This window comes from Strix aluco, chromosome 5 (genome assembly GCF_031877795.1).
Source record: "Strix aluco isolate bStrAlu1 chromosome 5, bStrAlu1.hap1, whole genome shotgun sequence".
Classification (NCBI taxonomy): domain Eukaryota; kingdom Metazoa; phylum Chordata; class Aves; order Strigiformes; family Strigidae; genus Strix; species Strix aluco.
The window spans coordinates 72,564,095-72,588,473 of record NC_133935.1 but is presented as its reverse complement, the minus strand read 5'-3'; the positions used below and the strand labels follow the sequence as shown (position 1 = coordinate 72,588,473).

Genomic DNA, 24,379 nt, shown 5'->3' with positions numbered 1-24,379 from the left:
GATGGCAGTAGATGTCCTATTTGGGGTGCATGAGTAGGATAGATTACTTTTGTAGATTTATTCCTGCCTGCACTTTTGCAGAGTAGAACACTGGCTCTGCTGTGGGCAGTGCCAATATAACCATTGCTAATTGATACCAGCTACATGATTTTACCACTTATTTACCACTATTCCACTTGGCATGTAGCTTGTTTAAGTGTTTACAATACATTTGAGAAAAGGATTAACAAGGTAGTGTTAGCATTTTCTTCAGATGATCTGAGAATAGAAACCTTCACAGATGTAAAGCAAAAACTGAAAAACATTAGTAACATATTCGAGACTTCTGAAGGCATGAAATAGACACATTTCCCATAATTGTTTTTTTCTGGAATTGCTGGGTTCAGCTGAGTTATCTGTATGGAATAAAAAATAAATTTGATAAGAGAAATATGTCTAAAAAAATCCAGATATTAAAGTTTTTAAGTATTAAGGTCTAAATATTACAAGTGTAGTTCTTTGTCTGTGATCAGTAGTCAGCAGTTCACTGCGGTTGGAACAGCTGACACTGACCTTATCTATCTTTGGCCTTTTCCCTCTCCCTCTTTCTCTGTAAAGGGAAAACAACTTGTTTACACTTCTTTCTAGAGCTGTATTCTGTCTAGAATCATGGTGGTCTCAGAAGTCAGAACTGTTTGTGATCGGTCTGCTATTGATTGTCCTGTCAGCCAGATTACTTGAATCCCTTGTGGATAAATTCTCATAACCTACAAGTCATGCAGGGTTTACAGCAGCAAGTATGTATCTCCCTAAAGACAGAATAAGGGGAAGAGGACTACGGTGCAGGAATGCCCCCCATTTACACCATCTCTGTGGTACCTACACTCAGAAGACAAACAACAGAGAAGGACCTTCCTGTTTCCCCTCTCCTCTCTACCCTCCTGCCATAACACATCTCTGCCTAGTCTGGGTACCACACAGCCTCATTAGGACCAAAACAGCTGGAACCAACTGCTTGGTAGGATCAGGCCAACCTCGCCACAGTGATGCTTCTTCAACAAGATTCCACATCTGTCACATTAAAACTGAAGCTTCTTGCTTGGCTTAGATCTCCAGATCCTAAACGAATTACAGTGTCTGGATAGTCTACTGAGGTATATGATTATAGCCGATAGTTTCTCTAAAGCAGGCAGAATGAGCAGACAATTTCTGCTGCTACAAATCTGAAATCAAAGGTCAGGTATCTTATCGCCCTTTTCTGATGAAAAGGTCTGATTTGTCATTGGTTTGCCATGATGTTGCAAACTAATTCTGTGGGTATATTTCTGTACTTAGGTAAGCGATGACATTATGTCAATAGAAACTTTGGAAGTAATTCAGAGTAAGGCATTTACTTGAATAATGGCTTGTATGAGTGTCTTCTGTTGAATTTGGCTCAAACTGAGTCCTACTATTCCCACACCAGTATGTAAACATACAGCTCAAAATCAAAGAAAAAACCAGACATTCCTAGCTCACCATATTACAGTACATCGTATTTTAGAAACGATTTGCAGTTCAGTATTGGTATGTAATTGAAAACTACGGGCACTGTGTGGATTCATATTTTACATGTTTCACATATACTTCATCCACATATAAGCAGCTAAGTACTTTCTGCATGATCTACACCTACCTAAATGTTAATTATCCCAAACAGCAATGATACAAAATGCATCATTTATATCTATTTTTCAGTATCTTTATTTTTTATGTCTTTATGCCACAGTGGGTAACTCCATAAGCAGCAAGGAAATTCCAGTTTACAGCCACGGGATTCTGTGTTAGGAGCATATAATGCATCAGGTAAATGGCCTTTTGCTTCAAAAATTGCGTGTTTTTTTTTCCAAACATTCAATCAAAAGGTACAAAAATGATCATTGAGTAAGGCTGACTGATCTCTCTTACGTAATAGCCTGCTCATTGCAATTCCACTATCTCCATCGCAGTCACAAAGTTGCATAATGATGAAGTGCTGGAGCAGGAACCAGTGGGCATAAAGTAGAAGACAAAAAAGAGGCATCAGTGTTGCCATGATTACACTCTAGTTCCTACATGCTCAAACGTTTGTGGAATTTAGTCAGCCTGATATTCATTGTTTCTATTTCTGATTTGTGGTTGTATCCAAGCACAAATCACTTCAATAGACAGTGATTCTGTTACTTCAGTCATCAGAGAAGCACTGTTTGGATAATAAGTGATTTTATTTTTGTAGTTGGGAGCAGAATTATGGCATTCTGTTCTGCTGGAATATTGACTTAAAATAGTGACAAATTATTACAGAGTATTAAATAATTATAAAAATAGGATAAGCTCATCTAACTCTTCCTCTTCAGTTATTGGTTCCTATATTCAGAAAATGCACACAAGTTATTTAATGTGTTTGATGAAAGCTAACCATATGACTAAAAAACAACCACTTGGCACTAAAAAAGTATCTTGTTCTCCTTAAGAGAAGATAAACTCCCAAAATATCCTGGTTCTAATATTAACATGCCTCCCAACCCCTCAGTTACTCAAACTTATTTGATTGCACTTATCTTCAAAAGTTTTAAAATAAAGTCAGTAGAAATTGTGGAGAAAAAAGAACACTGAACACTGCACCAATATTACTGCAGCTCTGGTAATTATTTTTCCAGTAATATTGACTAAATGTAGTAAAATTGCTGCCTTCACCCCTAAAAAAAAAAAACAAACCCAAAAATCTACCACCTAACCCGTGTTCCACAAAGAGGAGTTTGTGCATGGATTACAAAGCAGGACTGTGGCAGAGCAAAACTCTCGAGGCAGCAAGAACAGAAGAAAGGGTATATTTAAAACAAGAGTTTAGGCTTTTCTCCATACTTTCAAAAGAAGAAAATACACTGCTTTTATTGACTGAAACACTGCATGGTCAGAGTTGCTTTACTTAAATGTTCCCACAAATCTGACTGTGAGGTGTAAGCCTGCACTTACCATCAAGTCACCAAAAGCTTCAGTCCTCCAGGATCTTGTGAAGTGAAAGGTCAGCAGATATGCAGAACTGAAAGAGATCTGTGAACTTTCCCCTCGGTAAGAAAATGCTAGAGTAATGGAATATTGCAAATAACTGTGGTTTGGCAAAATCTAAGCGTATGCTGTGATACACACAACCCAGAATGGGAAGTATCCAACTGGGGATCATGACTAAAAAACAACCCTGAGCAAAGCAGTTTCTTAGCCAGTGTATCTTGTCAGTGTCTTCATGCATGAAAAACCTTTCTATTTTACTGACAAAATAATCTACAGAGAAACCAGTCCTGCCTAGTAACTGAAAGTTAGCTGTACTGCACTAGGTCAGATTTTGACAATATTTTCCTAGCTTTGAGTCGTGTATTAAAAAAAAAAAAAAAAAAAAAAAAAAAAGCTAGAAGGACATCTGTCCAGATCTCTAGCCTGTCCTCACTGGCAGAAAGTCTACTAAGCTCCAAGATTACCCCACATCTTCTGTATGTAACTGTCCAGCCCATTGTGGACACAATTTGTGCAACCTCCTAGGAAGAAGTGAGGAATAGGTCTTACTTAGTCTTGTCTTGCAGGTTGTGGCTTACTGGGCTTTTTCAGAAGGCACCTGGATGTTTTGGTAAGTGGTGCCTGACTTTTGAAAGCAAAGCTCTCACTCTTTCTCAAATCAAAGATATTATTTCTTCATCCTGAAGCTTGCGTTGCTATCTAAACATCATCACTGCACTCTATCCAAAGAGGGCTGTTTTATAACAGGAACGTGGCTTAACTCCGGGTATGCCGAGTCAGAGCGAGGTAGGTGGGTGGCCTCGCTCTCCTTTTCTAGGGAAGGCTGGACTCCTCAGCACTCCTGTCAATACCTAATAGTACATTTTTCAAACCTGCTTTTACACACACATCCTAAACTAATGCTTTATCATATACCAGCCGACGCGTACTTAATTTTCAAAGTGTGAAAAGACCCAAAGCATTTTTTTAAGTACTCTGGTCCTCGCCCTGCAAGTTCAACAATACCTTTTCCAACCAAGTGAAGCAGCAACAAGAAATTAGGAAAAGGAAAAAACGAAGCAGCGAGACAACTGCCTTTACTGTTAACTCCCTTGTGCGAATTCAGCCTGGTTTTGCTGCAGGGACCGTGCGAATCACTGGGGGTTGTTTTTGTCTAATACCGCTGCAGAGAGCACAGCACCGGTTTCCTCTTGACGAGAGGACAGGAAATAAATTACGCGTAACTGGAAAGCGCTGCCCCGGAGGCGCCGCGCTGCCCCGGTCCCTCCCGCAGCCGCGCGGCCCCATTTCCGACCGGAGGTTGCCCCTCGGGCACCGGCCCCCGCCGCGCGCTGCCCGCCACCGCCGGGCCGCCGCCGCCCCGCACCAGGCGCGCCGCCCCTTCCCCCGCCGCCGCGCCGCTGCAGCCCGCCCGCCCCGGGGGAGGGCTCGGCCGGGAGCCGGGGGTGACGCGGAGCCCCGCCGCCGCCGGGGCTGCCACGGGGCCCGAGCTCTCCCCGCCGCTGCCGCCGTGTCCCTCCCTCCCCCGCCGCGCCGTTGGCGGGGCCGGGGCCGGAGGCGGTGCCTGCACCGCAGGGCAGGCGGAAGGAAAGGGCCGGCCGCAGCCTGAGGCGAGCCGGCGCGCAGCCGGGCCAAGCTCCGGGGACCCGCCGCGCAGCTGGGCCGAGCTCCGGGGGAGCCGCTGTGAGCCCCCGGCAGTCTCGCTCTGCCGCCGCCGCCGCGGCTGCGGCCGAGCCCCGGGCGAGCGGCCGGGGACGGGGCCGGGGCGGCGGTGCGGAGGAGCCGGGCCGCTGCCGGTGCCGCCCCGCGCGGCGCAGCCAATGGTGGTCAGCGGGGCGGGCTGCGCCGCGCCGGGCCGCGTTGTGCAACGCGCCGCGCTTTGAAGGCGACCGTCACCCCTGGGGAGGCCGGGCTCATTCGGCATCTGTCACGGCAGGGCGGCTGGCGGGGAGCCGGGGCCCCGGCGGCCCGATGACGACCCGGCGGGGCCGACCTTCCCGCTGGGCGTGAGCCGCCGCCGCCAGCCCCGGCGCGCAGCGGTGCCTCCGGCGGGGCAGGATGACCCCCATGCTGCATGCGGCGGCCCGGCGGGTGCAATGGAGCAGGGCGAGCGCCGCGAAGAGGGCTGCGTGCCTGCTGGCGGCGGCGTACGGGCTCAGGATCCTCTACCCCATCATCCGCGGGCGCATGAAGCGGGCGGGCGGCAGAGGCGGCTCGCAGGATGCCGGCCGGGCTGAGGGGGGCCGGCAGGCGCCGCACCGCACCGGCAGCCGCGGCAGAGCCTCCCCGGCCGTGAACGCGGAATTTTTCAAGCAGCTGCTGGAACTTCGCAAGCTGTTCTTCCCAAAGCTGGTGAGCGCCGAGCTGGGCTTGCTCTGCCTCCACTCGGTCGCTCTGGTTTCCAGGACCTTCCTCTCCATCTATGTGGCAGCCCTCGATGGGAAGATTGTGAAAAGCATCGTGGAAAAAAAGCCCAGGAGCTTTGTTTTCAAATTAATCAAATGGCTGATGATTGCAATCCCGGCCACTTTCGTGAACAGCACCATACGGTACCTGGAGTGCAAGCTGGCCCTCGCCTTCCGCACGCGCCTGGTGGATCACGCCTATGAGACCTACTTTGCCAACCAGACTTACTACAGAGTGATCAGCATGGACGGGCGGCTGGCCAACCCTGACCAGTCCCTCACTGAGGACATCATGATGTTCTCACAGTCCGTGGCACATCTCTACTCCAACCTCACCAAGCCCATCCTGGATGTCATGCTCACCTCCTACACCCTCATCCGCACAGCGCGCTCCCGGGGGGCTAACCCCATCGGGCCCACGGTCCTGGCTGGGCTCGTCGTCTACGCGACGGCCTGTGTGCTCAAAGCCTGCTCGCCTAAGTTTGGCAAGCTGGTGGCTGAGGAGGCTCAGAAGAAGGGCTATCTGCGCTTCATGCATTCACGCATCATTGCCAATGTGGAAGAGATCGCCTTTTACCGAGGGCACAAGGTAAGGAGGAAAGAAATTGGAGGGTGTTGGGGTCGCTGACCCACGCTTCCCCTGCTGCCCTCCCCGAGCACTTTGGGTCCCTCTGACATTTAAACCTGTTTACAGCTAGCACTTCCCGTTTCTTAGGAAAATGCCGTCTCACAGGCGGTATCTGGGGGGAGCGGACCATAGTTCCCTTGTGTTCTGACAAGCTGTTCCTGTTTTGCAGCTGGATCCTATGCTTTTCTAGAAAGCTAATCTCCGTTATTGTTTTTCCCCCACCCAGTCCATTCCGCTTAACTTTTCCAGGCTTTTTTTTTCAGCCATGTTTATGAACAACCATATTTAATGCTGCAGAAATAGCAACCAAGGCACACCAGAACGTCTAGGGGAAAACTCTGTGATAGCACAGAGAGCACTACAACCTTTGACACTCTTTTACATAGCTAAGCAAAGATGTAGTCATCAAAGTCTTAAAATAGCTTAAGTACAGTACTTCAGCAGTCACAGTTACATAAACTAATGGCTTGTTTTAAAGCAACCTTATTAAGGAACTCTTCATATTTTTATTAGAAGTAAATTTGGCTGTAACACCTTTCAAATTTGGAAGAAAAAGATGTTTCACATAAGGTGAATATGAAAGCTGGAAACCAGCCTGAATTATGACTCTTTCAGTCCAGGCAATGATTATATAATGTAAGTGGTTTATTTTGGTAGAAGCAATCATTCTCAGAAGCTGCCTATAGTAATGTTTTAAGTGCAGCTAAATGACACATTTTTTAAGTTTCCACATATACTGGCTTGAACTGCATACATTATATCATATTGACTTGCAACTGTCTTTGACTTGTTAAACCTCTTGGGATAGTTCTCTCTTCCTCCAGACAAAACAAGCAGCATTCTTTTCAGGGATCAGGTCTGCAACTTTAAGTCATTGGAGATAATTGATCCCCAAATGCTTCCCAATGTGAGGAGTTTCAGTTGCTGTGAAACTTTACAACTGCAGCTTTACTAAAAGGATGTGGAATTAATCTTATTTTTTGTTAGAATCAGCTGTTGTGACTTGCCTTCTGTGTTGTTCTTGTATAGATCAGAGATCTTAAAAGAGCTGAAAACCTGCCAGTGTGCTATCAAGGGACAATGGTGTAAATAAGAACTGGGTCCACTGAATTCCATAAAGCTGTGCACTTTTGCTGTGAGACTGCAGCACTGTGAAAATAAAGTACCGTGCAGCAGATGTGACTCAGAAGTCACAGCTCTGGGTACCCAATTAGTTCATGCATTCATTAGTTCATTTGTGAACGTATCTTGTATGATACGTGCATCTTTGTTGTATTGTATAAATCTTTTCTTTTTTGACTGTAGGTAGAAATGAAACAACTGCAAAAAAGCTACAAGGCTTTGGCAGATCAAATGAATCTCATTTTGTCCAAACGTTTATGGTACATCATGATAGAGCAGTTCCTGATGAAGTATGTCTGGAGTAGCTGTGGTATGATTATGGTCGCTGTGCCCATCATCACCGCAACAGGATTTGCAGATGGCGGTAATACATTTTTTACTTAATTTCTAAATGTTTCCTTAAAGTTACATCCTCAAAAGACTGTACTTCCCTTGAATGGCATTCATATTTATTTATTATTCACAGACTTTATTGCAATGTCTGTGTCTTGTGTGTAGTTTTCAAGCATAGCAAGTCAGCTGAGGAAAGAGCAATGCGAAAGATCCAACTTTGAACATAAGCCTGATAAACAGCCTGCATGCAGGACTTAGAGGATCCTCATGTCACATGAGACTATAATGATAATTGCAGTCCTTCTTCACTAGCCACTGTTGGGATGGCAGGTGGATTTTTGCAGCATTTCCTGCTACTTTACAATATGATACTATTAACTTTCCTAGAGTGCTTATCTCTTCCTTCCATAAACCATAGTGTAGTTATAAGTAATTACTCTCTTATGTGTTGACCTGTTAGGAACTGCTGTTTTTCCCTGACTCCCTGAGAGAAGAGAAGGTGAAATTCAGATTCCAGGCTTGGATGATATCATTTTTGACATCCTATCACAACTTTCCAGGAAGTGAAACAAAACTTAAGTAGTGTTGTTATGGCAGATGCTATTAAAAAAAAAAAAAAAAAAAAAAAAAAGAGTGAGCAGAAGGAAAGGAAATTAAGGAGGGGTAGTGAAAGATAGCAGGGAAGTTTACCTCAACAGGCATCCTTATGCACAGTTAGAACCACAGAATATATTACAAATTCCATAGGATTCTTTAAGCACAGATCCTAAGATCCTACAATGTCCACGGAAGGATCAGTTCTAAGTTAGGAATGACTGAATTCTTTTCTGTGCAGCTCTTGGTAGTTATGTTCCAAATCAGGGCTGTCCAGCTGGACAAGCTTGGTTCAGCCTGTAGGATGACTTCGTGCAGCCCCCACACGGTTTAGCTTGCTTGCGGTTGTGTCGGTCCTTGGCTAGGTCGCTGTCTGAGCTGCTGCCCTTCACGTGGCTCAGGAGGGTGCTATATCAGGACCCTGGCTGGCGTCCTGGCAACAGCTTCAAAAATACCAGGAGGTCCTATTCCGAACAGAAGAATTTGTACAAAGCCATTTCACCTCACAATGAAGGTTATCAGCACAACAGAAAAAGTGATAAGAGTCTTTCTGCTAAGACAGGAATGAGTACAGTCAAGGAAAAGATTGTTTAACCACACATTATAAATATCTTCTTGGTATTACAGCATGAATTAAAAAAAAGACTCGTATTCATGCAAAACTAAATAACATTCCTGTTATTCATGAGTGTTCTTTTGATAAATACTTTTCAAATGTGGGAGGAAAGAAAGATGTCAGTGATGGCTGATGTTGTAAAGCAGAAGAGTATTTGCCACCAGCAACCTAAACTATTAAAGCACAGTGCTTATTTTGGAGACCTGAGGCATATCATAATGATGGATCACAAACATAATACCGACAAATCAACACTGTCAGAACCATTTCAAAGTATAACAGGTATGCAAAGAATCAAACAGACCTGAATTTACCATTGGCCTGGTTGGGAAAACAGTGCTTTGTACCTCAGCAGGTCACGTGCAAGTTTGTTCATATCTGAAGGAAGAGATAGTGGATCTATTACTTTAGGATAAATCACCAGAATCAGGGATATGCACAAAACTGGTACCATGACCAGACTTGAGACTACAGGTGTAAAGCAATAGATTTTGTACACTTCTTCGGGGGGGGAAAAAAAAAAAAAAACAAAAAAATAATCCTGCAGTAAAAAGAAAAAAGAATCTTCTATGACAATGATATTTCTTACTGAATTTTGCTAATTCTGTTACATATTTCAGGGAAGAAATTAACTGGCAAAGCCAAGATTCCCATTTGGTAACTTTTCTCATTCTTTTTGTATTTAACAATTGGTGTTCCAAAGGTCATGTCTCTCATCAATTTCTGGAAACTAACTATTTTTGGAATCAAGACTTTGATTCCTCTAGGCGCTGTGAACACTTATCTTTGTTTATAAAATAAGTATTACTATCAGTAATATAAATGAAGATGAAAAGAGAAGTGTTAGGGTCTGTATCACAGTCAGTGTGCCCTGTTACAACGCACTACTTCGTCAAACACAGGAGGCCAGCCATATGAAAAATGTTTTGAATGAAAAGTTCAAGAAAAGTAATCTTGGTGGATTAGGCATGTAATATAAGATCTTGTGTTTTGGAACAGTGAAATGCTCATAAATTCTATGTAATTTTAATTGTTCAAATACCCCTAAAATGACCAATGCAGTGGTTTGTAGAGATCTCTAAACTCTTGCTAGATGAGCTAGCCTGGGTGCTGGAAGCAGCTGTCAGTAAATTTTACATTTACATACAGGAGGAATGCTGCATTAGTGTAGTTAAACCGTACATGATTCCTAAATGATTTAATTGTGGTGGTTCTACATAATGTGGGCTGTATGAGCGATAATCCCAACAACATCAGCAAAAATTGTTTCTCTGAGAAGTAAGAAACAAATATCAATTTAGTTTTTACTAATGAATTAACTGAATTCTCCCTATCCCCTAAGTGTTTCCTTCTTAGAGTGGAAATGACTTTTTAATGTATGTGAGAACTACATGACCAAGAGTTTTGTAATCTCTCCCTTTGCAAGAGGTAGTCTGTCTTTTTTTTTTAAGAAAAGTATGCCTCTCATTGTGTCTCAGGTGGCTAGATTACATACAACTATTTGACAGTGTACTGAAGTTGTATAATGTAAGCTAAAAAATTTAAACATGTATCTCAGTTAAAATTATTATAAAAAACATCTGAGGCCAGAAAGAGTACCATAGATGGGGTATATCTATATATATGCAAAATTGTGATGTAAGAATTTTTTAAAAGTTTTTCCTAAATTTTCCATAGTGTATTTCAGTGATTCAGATGCAATTACGCAGAGATACCTTTATGGATGTGTAAATGAAAACAAAGTAACATTTAGATTTAACTGAAAAAAGACAGATACATCTGGCTTTGGTACTGCATGTAGATTTCTAGACACCAGATTTCTAGAATCTGATCTTGTCAGAGAGATGAGACAGTTACCAAGTAAAAAAATATTGTTTGCTGTACTCTTGCATTGCTTGACTTAGCCCATAAAATTACACCTGCAGGGAATTCCCGCTAGTTTTCTTGGCCATCAGCACTGTGCAAACATCACAGAGGATGTTGATAACAATTGCTAATACAGGAGTTGCCACACTGGATCCACCTGTTACCCTGACTAGCCTGATGCCTAGCAGGAGCCTAGCTTAAAAACGAAACTTTAAAAAAACTTTACAAAGTTAAGAAAAAAAATATTATCCAGACCCTGTTCTGCAACAGACTTAAGCAATATATAAAGATATATATAAAGTTATGTGATGCAGAAAACCTGGAGGTCAGATGAAGAGAAAGGTATCCTACTTAAACTATGCCTTTGATAATAAAAGAGCTTATTGCTTTCTTATAGAAATATAATTGTTTTGCCAAATTTCCATCAATACAAATGTTTTCTTTTACATGAAGTCCATAAATAAGTAAGCCTGAAATGAATAATTGCAAAAGTAGTAAAAATTATATTAAAAATCTGTTTGCTTAAGTTTCATTTTTTTGTATTTTGAAAAACTTAGGTTGAATAATGATATATTAAAAAGAAAATATTTAGGTAGACAAATAGTATAAAAGAATAGGATGTTTTGCATAAGAAGATGAATTCTATATACTCCCACTTACTCTTTGTTACCAAGCTATCTATGCTAGCTACATTCACCAATTCTTTTGAAAGGTTGTCTTCATAGAGTTAATATTTCCTTAATTTAAAAGCTGTTCTATAATGGCTCACATTCTAATCATAATTTAATTTGTAGAGATAATTTTCAGAAGAATATTTTAACAGAAAACTTTTTTTACTTTTAGAATTGGAAGATGGCCAGAAACAGGCCATGGTTAGTGAAAGAACAGAAGCTTTTACTACATCACGAAACTTGTTGATCTCTGGAGCAGATGCTATTGAAAGGATTATGTCCTCATACAAAGAGGTACTGTACGTCTGTCATACACGAAACAGAAGAGAAAAACAGAATTTACATTTAATATAAAATGTAAAAAAAAAAAAGTGCCATTTTTAAAGGCAAATTCTATTGCAAGCAAATCCATGGAGATCTTTGAACTGATAGTTTGATCTGCAGAATTAAGTCCACAAAGAGTCTAAAGTGCACAGCTGCCAGTATGGTGCAACATGTTAATGGCGTTTTTAATACCTGTGTTCAGGTGCCAACAGAGAGCAATAGAAGTTCCTGGAATGTGAGTGATAAAGGTTCAAAATCCTCCTCTGGAGCGCAGTACTGAATTCAGGCTGTCTGCCTCCAGTGTATTGGGACTCTTCTGTTGGAAGTGTTGTAGAATCATAGAATAGTTTGGGTTGGAAAGGACTTTAAAGGCCATCTAGTCCAACATCGCCCCCCCCCCCCCCCCCCCCCAATCAGCAGAGACATCTTCAACTAGACCAGGTTGCTCAGAGCCCGGTCCAGCCTGACCTTGAGTGTTTCCAGGGATAGGGCCTCTACCACCTCTCTGGACAACCTGTTCCAGTCATGTTTTGTACGAAGCACGAAGAGAATTGAATACTTATTTTCTGGCCACCTAAACTGTAGGACTGTTTTCAGTATCTTGTGACCTGTTAAATTCCAAGTAATTTTGCAAAGTAGAGAAATTATAGCAGGAAAAAATCCACCTTCAGACAATGTATAGTCTAGAAGTACAGGATGTTCATCTGGAATATCATGTTTCAGGTCCTTACCCAAATTCCAGAAAAGCTGGGCTTTCATCTGTGGTCTCTCTTGTGGGTTTCTCTAGGTGCTGGCTGTTAAGCAAAAGAGAAGTGAGGAGGTGGTGTTATTCTCCTCAACATTTCCTTCTGAATGTTGGTTCTGCATTTGTTAATTGGTTTTGCTCGTCCCTTTGGTGGGGACCCCTTTTTCCCAGTGCAGCGTGAGGAGGCACGCATTAGCTAGGCAGCTAATCAAAGACTATGGATTCTCTTACTTGGAATCCAGCCATAATAGCTACAGCTTTGTAAATTGGAGGAGAGGTAGTTTGGTGCCTTCAGATACGGGCTCTGACAAAGCCAGAATCTGTACTTTTTTCAGGAGTTCTAATGGACTGTGATTTTGACCTATGCTCCTTTAGCTGTTACCCTGCTTGGCCTCTGCTCTAAAGATACTGCCAGATAACCTTTTATACACTGATGTAATTTCTATTTTATTTTCAACATTCAAGTCATTTATATAATATACATGGGGACTTATAAGCATTGTGGTTTAATTTTTTGGAAACAAAAATACCCACAAAATAGTGGGAACAACTGAACAAACTCACTTTGTTTATGACACGGTGAGATTTTAATCTAGAGAGCAGAGATCAAAGACCAGTTCTATGAATTTCCATCCTAATTTTACATTTATACTTCTCTTCAAGAGACACTGTGGTACTTTAACCACATTGCTATTCCCATTTTGCGATTCAGGCAGTTTCCAAAGGACAGTGTACTTCAATCCACTTCAAGTGGTAGTGAAGTTCTAGTTCTTCCCCACCTGATCCACCAAAACAGCCTCCTTCCACTCAGTGTAATTCAGCATGCAGATGAGTTGGGCTCAACTTCTCTTTGCAGGTCAATAGTTTAGATGGTAGTATTTAGTGTTTTGACAAAGTGAGTTTGTAGGGTCGTGGTTTAGAAACCTACTACAGGTTATGTTTTTTCTGGGGCACAGTTGGTACAAGTTTCATTCATCACATGCAGGATTCTCTCCATCAAATGCCACTGCCGGCACTGTGCGGAGCACTCAGTCCTGGCATGAGCTCCTGCTGAAATTGCTAGAAGGACTCCAGTGTGGAGAATTATGTTACAATTCCTATGTGCTACCTACTGCCTCAGGTGGTGTTAGACCAATACATTTCACAGCTATTAATGCAATTACCAGTAGTGCAAAACAATGTACAGTTGATGGAGTTGAAACAGTGAGTGATTACTCTTTTTAAACTGAGTTTTTTGAGATGTTGAATCTGGCACAAATAGTGAAATTTATAGAGGATTTTATATTGGGATTATGTACACCATAGCAGGTGAACTCAATCATGGGGTGTATGTGTTTAACCACAGCAAGTTAATGATTTTATAATCTGGAACTCATTTTCTTGCTATTCTTGTGTTGCTCTCTGCGTTTAATATAAAAATTCATCTTTTTAAAACCACTTAATAATACATTTATAAAAAGATGCCCAGGTTTAATTCCTTGCTGCTAGCAGATGGAGGCAGTTCTTTGGGAGCTCTTGGTGGTGTCACTGCCCATGAATAGAAAGTTACCAGGTCCAGAGATCTGTTGTTTCTGTCTTCACCAGGTGGAAATTGTGACAAAAGGACCAAAAAAAATGAGAAAGCCTTTTAAGAGACCTCACCATCTCAGAAATGCCCAGTTCTAATCTAAGGTCTCAAGTTTAGCTCTGGTACTCTAGCATGCAGGTGACAGAAGAGTAATTTCTTTTTTATACTGTATTTTAGATTAGGATGTCCTGGTGCTTCCCGTTTTACACAGAAAAGCACACCTTTCCCACAGGAGGTTTCGGCAATACAGGGAAATAATTATAGATGCCAGTTTTTCTCACTTCTGTGGACCTTTGTTTTGCTGGCAAATGCAGAGATTTTGTTTTTCTCTTGTATGATAGGCTATTTTCAGATACACTAATAGCTATTCTCTGCTGGTTGAAGACTCTACTGATCCACGGAAAAGAGCAGTCCCTGCAACCTCCTCATTTACTGAAGCTATCATAGCTTACATTGGCTGAAATCTGTCCCCCTCAAACTGTCTCTGTCTGCTGGCTGGTAGGAGCTGTGGGTGGCATACAGGTTAGCACAGAATCTCAAGGAATGAAAATTGACAGGCATCGAAAGATGCATCGTTGTTCCTTCCAGAATAGCATTTGAGAAGCACTGACTTAGAATAGCTGGGAATGTTTCTCATGAATCTTTGGCCAAACATTTCATTTGTAGAATTTGTGAAGTATAACTGAAATGAGGCATTTGTTGTTTCTCAGGTCACTGAGCTAGCAGGCTACACTGCCCGTGTATACAACATGTTTTCAGTCTTTGATGAGGTGAAGAGAGGCATCTACAAAAGAACTGCTGTTATTCAAGGGTCTAAAAACAACAGCAAGAATGAAGATAAAGCAGAATTACACATGGATGGGCCATTAGAAATCAAAGGTAATTAATTCATACTTGTATGTATTTACCTGTGTGTGGGGCTGGTGCAGTGGGACAGGAGGTGAACAGAGGTTTTGTTTCTGCAGCAAATCAGCATCTCAGCCTTAATACCCCAGAGACCATGTTACCTTCCATTTTAACCTTCTGCTGTTTTGTAACTGTGTGCTTACACAGTGCTTTTCCAATATACAAAATTGCTCAAATGTTTTCTGTGAAAACTTTCAATGAAAAAGGCATTTCAACTATACTATTATTGGTGGTGGCGGCATTATTATTCTTACACACACAGTGCCTGCTTTCTCAGACAGTTAATTTTTTTCAGAAAACTGAGACTGTAACATTTTCGTCTTCAAACACCACATTATTTTATTTGGGGTAGGAGGGCATGACAGATTGGTTCAGTAGTTTTTGATGAAAATACTAGTTTATTTTCAGCAGCTAAAAATCTCCCTGTGCTCATTTTTTCCTTATTTAGTGGGAATTTTCAACTGAAAATGAGCTGACAACTTTACCCTTCCCCTCACCTCCCAAATAATCTGATCAATATATACCTTATCCCTCCCGTCCCTATCCTGTATCTTTCTGGTGCCACTGTCTTTCTGTCTCTACCCTCCCCAAAGCATTTTCTGTGCACATCCATTTATCATGCTCCATTATGTGCCACCTCTCTCTTCCTCTTGGTGTCCAGCTTCTCTCTGAGGCACTTAAAGGCAGCTTTTTCTATGGACTTTTCCAAATTTTCCCAAGAGACCTCTTCTGCTTCTCCCCTCTGCGGTGTTGAAAAGCCTCATTCCCTCCCTTTGACTTCTGAAAACTTACACCTCGGTAGATTTGAAGGCACCAAAGTGTTCTTTATGAAATAACTTCCTTCAACAATTTCAACAGTGCTGCCCTTCAACACAGATTTCTCAAAGGTCCTCTGACAAGGTTCATCATAACAGTCTGACGAAGCCCTGTGGAAATAGCTAATGTCTTAATCTTGTAGATCTTAGTAATATTTGGCTAACATTAAAAGAAATGGCATTTTAGAACTGTTACATTTTGTCACGTACAAGAGAAAAGGTTTGTAGTTCCTGGAGCAACAAAGTAATCTGGGGACTCTCTTTAGATAACTGTGTTTTAAAAACAAAACCAAATGCAGTTCAGATATACAAGCATGCTGTTCACATTCTCTTTTGGTCTAGTATACTTATACCCCATGCCTTTTTTCTCTGAAGCCTTTTCCCAAGATTTAATTCCACTACAGTCACACATTTCATCCATCCTGAATTCCTCCTAAGTTGTGGTGACTAGCATTTGCTCCTGAGTGGCTGTAGGCTCTCAGAGGCAGCTAGCCAAGGCCAAGCGTTTGTGCACAAGGACTTAAGTAGAATTTAGGTCAGATGAATCTAGGCCACAGGCTCCACACTTTTTATGACAAGTCCCATTGTAATACTGTTTTTCCTCTTTTCTTTTCGTCTTCATACTTCAGAAATCCCTGCAGAGTAGATTTGCATGTGGATAAAAGTACACGTGCTCACATACGTATATGTGTCTGCATTGTTAGAAAAGAAAAATCTTAATATTCCACTTCCCCAAATGCTCTTTGAACACATACTACTTAGTTTCTTTCGAATCATCTGTTCATGTAACTAAGGGATGTCTGTTTTGTGCCTTGCATTTACTGTTGTCAATAAGAACATTGTGAAAATATGAAAACTGTTAGAATATTTTAAACAGATAATAATATTGCCTTATACACAGTGTATCTAACAATTCAGAATTTTAAGGTTGAAATAGAATTTTGTACATCTTGTAAAAATACTGTCAAATTTTATTTCTGATTACACATAAATATGCTTTAAACGCATGCTAAAGTTGCAATCAAACACTGTGAAGTTAGGAAATGAGAATTACGTTTACTTAATACTTACTTAGCTCACTATTTTTTATCATAGATTTAACTAGAATTTCTCCACTGTATCCAAATAATTTTTTTTAACAGCAAAACATTTTCATTTTGCATAATCTCATGTTGGACACCACAGAACTGTTTTAATAAAACTTATTTTAGGAAAAAAAGAATGTTTGGGCTGATATATGGCACAGAAGTTTTTGCCCAGGTTGCTATAGTTTGTCAAAGTCAGAAGCAATTGAACAAAGAGCCTCTTAATGGAAAATGTAAAACCAACCTTGACTGAAGGAAATGCTACCAGATCCTTTTGTAATAAAATCAATTTTTCCTTAGTTCTGTTTTTCTTTGTTCAGAAGAAAATAAGAAAAGCAGCCTTCTAATATGAAAAGAAATCTCTTTTCTTTGCATCTTGTCTGTAAAGGTAATTTCTGATATTTGTCTAGGAGCCCAGCTGTTAGGGTTCTGTTAGAGAAGCCCGTTAACAGACAACTGAGAGGTTAGCCGGTTTCATTTTTTTTACTGTTTCCAGAAGAATTACTTTCAAAGTCCTTGTGTTACAGAGTATCCAAATGTCTGACTGAGATTTTGGATTTCTGGCAAATTTAAATATGCATAGTAAGTGTAGCTACTGGAGTGAAATCTTATATGGGTTTCTGCAAATACAAGACACTTTTACAGTGTCTGTGGGTTCAAAAAGAGATGGAAGCAAGCCACTAAATGTTTTCTCCTTTGCTCTCGTTGCTGGAGGAGACTGAACTGGGGTCCGAGTTTCAGAGCTGGTAGTGAAAGTAGCTTCCATTTTCTACTTAAATCCTCAAGAAAAGGTAAACTGGACTGTCTGTGGTTAAGGCTGTCCTTGAACTTTTTTACTGGTTGATACTGACCACACATTTAAAACAAAATACAGTAAATACAGGTAGAATGTGAATAAACATGTCTTTATAGTGCATTATATGTTTATGGTGCATATTGTGCATTATATTTATGATCAAATTTAGGATTCATTGCACACTCTTGGCTACTGCTGACAGTGTCTTTCTGACTAGCTAAGATTTATTATCCAGATTTTCCACTAGGGGAACCTGGAGCGCATGAAAGAGTTGTTTGAAGCTCACCAGTTTATACTTCTCAGCTCACCAGTTTATACTTCTCGGCCGCACACAGAGACTGTCACGTGTCATTGCTTAATGGAAGGTTTCACAAACTCTAATTTTTATTTTTGTTCTTTGTAGGGAAAGTTATTGATGTTGATCATGGAATTATCTGTGAAAATGTTCCTATTATTACTCCGAATGGCGATGTGGTGGTTTCCAGACTAAACTTCAAAGTAAGATGATATGCAAGAATCTTCTGATTGTTGCCATCACATTAACATAAACAGCACAGAATTCATGTACCTTATGTTAAGTACTTGGAGGAGCATATGGATAAAAGGGGAAGTCCAGAAAGGTAGGCACAGTAGCTCAATAGAGGCAGACACATGTAGTTTATCCTGCTCAAAGAAAGAGAAGAGAGGATTTCTGGTGCTGATGCCAGGTGAAAAACTGACCTGAGATTTTTCAAAGGTGTATATGGGATGTCTGCATCCATCTTAATTTCAGTGAAATTGGGATGCTTTACTCACATAGGCTCCTTTAAAAGTCTTAGTTGACAGCAACAGTGAAAAAATTGAGTCTGTAGTTTTGTTTCATCTCCACAAAGAGCAGTACTAATACTTGATGGCATAGGTCACAGGCCCAGCCGTGGAGTCTTTACTCAGTAAAAACTTGTATTGTTTTTAAGAAGCTATTCCAGATACCACTCAGTACCTGCTCACAGTTTTAATGGATGACCTTTACTGAATTACTCTCATCTATATCCTGATCTTATGTTCCAGTGCAGATGTTATTATTTTTAAAAGACAGAACACTAACATGAATAATTCCAGCAGGTTCTTTAATTTAGCTAAAGCATAGTGTTCCTCATGCCACCTCTCTTGGTATAGGAATTAGCAACTAGGAGGACAGGGTCCTAGCTATGGCAAAACTTGCAATGGCTTCAGTGGAGGAATTTCAGATTTGTAAAATCACAACTTGATGGTCAAAGAGACAGTTCTATTTATTCATTTGGCTCGAGAGAAAATATAACAGTCAATATATTTACATAAAGCACAGACAATGACATTGTGATTATGCATAAATTACACTCATATATACACAGGGTAGTATTCAAATGAGCAAAAGCAAGTGCATCACAGTGAAAATAACCCTGGTAATTAAGCAGGAAAGGGCAATGTGAAGTAAACTTTCCAAATCATTTGATCAGGCTCCCATAGCTTGAATTAATATCACTGATGGACATAGCATTGCTCTGTACACTGTTAACACCTTTGGACCTAAAATGCATTAGAATAATTGATTCTGACTGTGGTGTATTGACACTGTGATATAATCAGTGTATTTTACAGAAATACTCAGACATTATAGAAATTATTTTCATTATTTTAGCCCACATAATATATCTAATGCCACTGTTTCTGGAATAGTTGCATAAATATGTCAGGTAATTAATGAAATGGGTTGATAATTTGATATAAATGCTCATGTAACTCCCTCTAGGAGTCTTAGGCTGTCTTGTGCCACATGTACTGCATAGTAACATCTTCACATTTTCATTGCTGTTGTAGGTCCAGGAGGGGATGAATCTTTTAATCACTGGACCTAATGGCTGTGGAAAGAGTTCGCTCTTCAGAATTTTAAGTGGTTTGTGGCCTGTGTATGAAGGAGTTCTCTACAAACCCCCTCCACAGCACATGTTTTATATACCACAAAGGTATGTGTTTTGTTCAAGGTGATATCTTTGTTACGTGAATTTTGACCATGCTTCTTTCATTTTCAATCTGTGATATGTTCAGCCAAGTTAAGAGGTGGTAAGCCCAACCACAGCTGTGTGGAGAGTGCTAAAAAAAAAAAAGATCCCTTCTCATTGGTGATGCAAATCTTCAGTCACTGGAAAGGGCTTACATATACATGGGATGGAGCCTATGCTCCCCTGATGGCTAAAGTCTTGGATGATTGGGATCATGGGAACAGACTAGAATCTGAAAGAAATTTGAAGTAGACTTAATAGATCTAATTCTGATTTCACTTTAAAACCAAAGATCAAAACAATTGAGAGTGTTTTGGTTCCTAAATGTTGTATTGTTCAAAATAATTTTCAGAACTTCAACTTCTACGCTACAAGACCAGAATCCGATCCAATATTAACTGCAAATTGCCTTTTTAATAATATGTGCTCATTTCACTAAGGGAAATGTGGCTTTTTTGTGCTTCATTTGTATTCTGACTTGCTGTTGGACTCTCAGAACATAATTTAATGCAATTGATTCTAGAATATCTCCGTAGAGACTTCTAACTAGGTTGTTTTGCAAAGGCAAAATCAAACTGAGAATCTCTGAACGCTTTCTGTAGTTCATTTCTTCCCATGGGCAAAAGAAGTATTCATGGTACAGTTTGTAGTCTTGTTTAAAAAGTACAAGCTATTAAGTTGAATCGAAAATATTAACTGATGAGTAGATTTTCCTTGCTGCAGGTGAAGGTAACAAGGAACATTTATCTATAATTTTTTCAAATATATGTATAATTTATTGCTAGCCATTGTCATTTTTCTGAGCCAATCGAAGGTTTCATTCAGGAATTTGGAGCAAAATGCTTTCTTAAATGTTTTTCAAAACAATATTTCGGAATTCCCATTGTGTGGGACATTCTTAAAATCAGTTTTAGTCTTAGGCAGAACAAAATCTATTCTTAATTGCTGGGTAAAAAACTGGCTGGATGGCCAGGCCCAAGAGTTGTGGTGAAGGAGTTAAATCTGGTTGGCAGCCGGTCACCAGTGGTGTCCCCCAGGGCTTGGTTTTGGGGCCACTCCTGTTTAACATCTTTACTGATGATCTAGATAAGGGGATCAAGTGCACCCTCAGTAAGTTTGCAGATGACACCAAGTTGGGTGGGAGTGTTGATCGGCTCGAGGGTAGGGAGGCTCTGCAGAGAGATCTGGACAGGCTGGAGTGATGGGCTAAGGCCACTGTAGGAGTTTCAATAAGGCCAAATGCCGGGTGCTGCACTTGGGGCACAACAACCCCCAGCAGCACTACAGGCTTGGGGAGGAGTGGCTGGACCTCTTCAAGGTCTTTTCCAACCTAGACAATTCTGTGATTCTGTGAATTTTTTTCTTGTAGAAAATCTTGAGTTTCAGCCACTTCTGTTGTCTGTGTGATCCCAGCCCCTTTTCAGATCAACATCTGAGGCTGCTTTGCCTACAGCCCTTCCCCTTTACTTACGTCCCCTTTATTCTGTGAAAGCAAACAGACTCGCATTGTGTTCAGGCAGATCTGCCAAGGTGCTGATTGAGGGGATTGACTCACATCTGCCTGGGTTTTCATTTCTGTAAACATGGTTCTTTGTTAGCTGTTTCCCCTAACTTTGCAATGCTGGGAGAGTTTGTCCAGCAGGCCTCTTCTCTGGAACATTTCAAAACTTTTGGTCAGAAACTGGGATTCAACCATCATCTTTGCAGCCCTCTGACCAAAGCCATGCAGGGACTGGCAGTGTACCCTGAAGGTATCACTCATATGCTGTCCATCTTAATAGCATCCCCCAGGAGAAAGGGTGCTGCCATGATGTCTTCAGGACATCTAAGTGACGTTGCCATTGTTCAGCTCTGTGGCTCTGTGTGAGCTGTGCTCCTGGAAGGTTTTTTAGGCAGTACGGAGGTATTCCCTTTCCAAGGGACAGAGCAGTGTCTGGGTAGATGGGGCAACAGTGAGTGACAGAGAGGGCTCTTCTGCCAAAGTGCTACACCCTGAATGTGGCTGGAGAGTTTGATGTCTACTTAGGGGGATGGTTCAACTGTGTCACTATAGGTTCTGTAGGCTCAGAAATGTGGCCTTGTATTTGGAAAGGGACTGTGAGACTGAGTCTTGTAGGGATTTGTGGGTGAATGTGGCTGAAGGGGTTGATACAGGACAGCAATCAGATTTGTTTGTTAGGATGTCCGTGAGGATCCTGAGTTGCTTTTTTGCCCTGTGTATTTGTTCTTTGGGCTTGCAGAGTCTTAGATGAATGTCTGAGACACTAAGAATGACTTGAAGGAGATTCAATTTTAAATTGAAGTTTATACATTTCTGGACCAGATTTGCAACAGATCTGCTAGATTTTTAGGGCTTTTGTGTGGATTGCTTTATGTGGTCCAGGCTTTTTTTTCCTGCCTGTATTCCACTTCTGAGTGTTTTAACAGTTCATTTATTTATGGCCTAAATAAATTACGCATTCAGTTGGGGCTTTCTTTTTGTCTGTCCCTGGCTCTGGAATACGTTTAGAATTTCTGCAGTGGTTCGTAAATTGTTCTGAAGTCACAAAATTAAAGCAGCTTGTTTTGGAAGGTCCTGCTGGTGCAACCATTTTGCTTATTAGCCCTGTGCAAATTGCTGCTTGTTCAAGATTACCTTCTGTTTGTTTATTTTTTTAGACATAATTCTAAAACTTCAGACTGGAAAAGATAGTGTCCTGCCTACATTTCATCATGTATGTATTTCAGCATAACTTTAGGGAAAATCTATGTTCCAGTCTGAGAGGATGTGGGAGATGGTAAGATGGTATCACCTGGTTTCAACCTACCTCAGTCTTTCATTTGGTGGGTAGGTGAAAACTGTGGTATAGCCGGAGGCTGTTGAATTGGTGGATGTCTGTCAAAGCAGTGAATTAGAATGACATCACTGTGTTTAAGTGTACACATTATGTCTCTGGTCTAAGAACATGGGAGATGGCTCTCCACGAGTGGACACAGTTAGCATTGAGTCTGGTGAGAGTTTACTTCTGTGTGCCAGTGGCTGAATTTAATTCTGCCTCAGCCCTCTTTGAGTCAAATGTAGGAACCTCATCGGCACACAGTGAATGGTGGAGAATACAGTGACTACTAAGTAACAAAATACTCCACAGTAAATAGGAGCTCACTGAAAAGATTATTTTTTCATCTCTGTTTGTAATGTTCCAGCATAGTATTCCAGAAATGCGTGGGAAGTCATGTGTCTTTGCTGAGTTCAAAAGCTACACACAAAAGTATGATTTATTAAAAAGTGAATTATCTCATTGTATACTCCAAATTTCATCAGCTCTGCAAATGTTTTGTAGTTATCTTTACTTAGCAGTAGGCGGGCTTTAAAACAGAGCCCTAAGAGTCCCTATCTTTTTAGATTGCTTAGCATCATTATACTGCTTTTTTTAGATTTTACTGTGAATCATGGTGAGAAGTTTTTTTCTCCCCTTATATAGGGCCAGGCGATGCAGAATTTGTCCTTAATTAGTCACAGTTCTGGTGGATGCTGATGGGACAAACTGCCCTCTTGGTGGCCAGGGAGAGAGAAGCCCAGGGATTTCTGTGAATGTGGCTGTGCCACTGTCCATGACACCTGTAAAAGAGGAGGGTGGGCTGAAGAGAGGGAAGCTTTAAGAGGCTTTAAGCAGTCCAGCATCATATTGGTGCCAAAAGCAGCTTGTTTTCAAGGATGGATCAGTGCTAGGAACTGGTCACAACTCAACAAGTTGTCACATCTCATTGGAGCCTCAGTAACTGGTAGAGTGTGTGCTCTTATCCCTTCTACTTCTCTGTCCCTCTTTTGCAAAGTAAAATTCATTTGTGTTAACCACCTCTTTGCATTCCTCTTTTAATTAACTGGTTAAGAAGGTCCTGTGAATGAAAAAATAAATGCTTGTGGATGCTCTAGTTGGTAAGGAATCATGAATCAAATCAGAATTCAGAAACATCATTTTAAATAATAAATAATTAACAAAAATATATAGTTGGTAGCATGAGTACTGATGCTAAAGATATGACCTCAAGATGTATGTATAGCACTCAGGGAATGAAAGAAGCAGTCAATCCTTTCATAGTATATCAGCAGTGTATCTGAAGGTAGCCTGATTTCTCCAGACCATGCCGTGTTCCTACTCTGTTAGTCTTAAACATGGGAGGAGACTCCATCTTTGTGGAATTAGTGAACTCTAGCATACAATTCTTCCTGACATTTACTCCAGCTCTTCTTGCTCTCCAGCTAAAAGCCTCAGCTTTTTCAGTTGTAAGGAAGTATAGATTCTGCACATGTTGGCTCTCATTTCCTTAATTCTCCCTCGATTGCTATAAATGCCAGCAGAATTGCACACCTACATACTTGCAGGTTACCTTGACACCACCACAGGAATATTCCTCAATGCCTCTGCACCATAAAGGTGCAGTGAAGCTGTAATCACTGGGTTATTGATATAAATTATCAATCGTTTTCTGCCAGCTATGTCTTATTGTCTTATTTGCATGGAACAATGTCTCATGTGGTCTCTGTTGGTGTCATAACCTTCTGTCACAACTCTCGAGTCTTCCTAGCACAGCACATAGCTAAAATGTCCGTCAGCATTTTCTCTGTCTTTCTAGAGGACTGATTCTCTGATTCATGTTCATAGATCTCGGAGTAATTCTTAATCCTCTGTATTTCTTTCTCCTGGTCCACTGCTACTGTTTTTTCTCTCCAGCTTGCTTCTACTGTAGTTTGGGTATTTTTGTGAGGGGGCATGTTTTTCCAGTAGTATGCATAGTTTCTTTGTAATTCCATGTGTCATTCTAGTAGAAGACCAACCCTGACCGCTTTCTCAGCCAGTCACAGTGACAGTCCAATTCTGCATTCTCTCTCTCTTTCTAT

At 41.1% G+C, this 24,379-nt stretch overlaps 2 protein-coding genes across 2 annotated transcripts in view; one reads left to right on the top strand and one right to left on the bottom strand.

Moving 5' to 3' along the window:
* Positions 1–4,274, bottom strand: part of REDIC1 (regulator of DNA class I crossover intermediates 1) — a 29,913-nt gene extending 25,639 nt beyond the window's left edge. Inside the window, exon 1 of the mRNA XM_074827759.1 lies at positions 2,974–4,274. The gene's annotated coding sequence lies outside the window, so the exon portion shown is untranslated. The remainder of the gene's footprint in view (positions 1–2,973) is intronic.
* A 531-nt stretch (positions 4,275–4,805) lies between these two features.
* ABCD2 (ATP binding cassette subfamily D member 2) overlaps positions 4,806–24,379 on the top strand; it is a 46,830-nt gene continuing 27,256 nt past the window's right edge. Inside the window, exons 1-6 of the mRNA XM_074827758.1 lie at positions 4,806–6,003; positions 7,348–7,528; positions 11,417–11,538; positions 14,591–14,759; positions 17,886–17,980; positions 19,319–19,464. Of these exons, the coding sequence (XP_074683859.1) occupies positions 5,068–6,003; positions 7,348–7,528; positions 11,417–11,538; positions 14,591–14,759; positions 17,886–17,980; positions 19,319–19,464 (1,649 nt within the window). The 5' untranslated portion in view covers positions 4,806–5,067. The remainder of the gene's footprint in view (positions 6,004–7,347; positions 7,529–11,416; positions 11,539–14,590; positions 14,760–17,885; positions 17,981–19,318; positions 19,465–24,379) is intronic.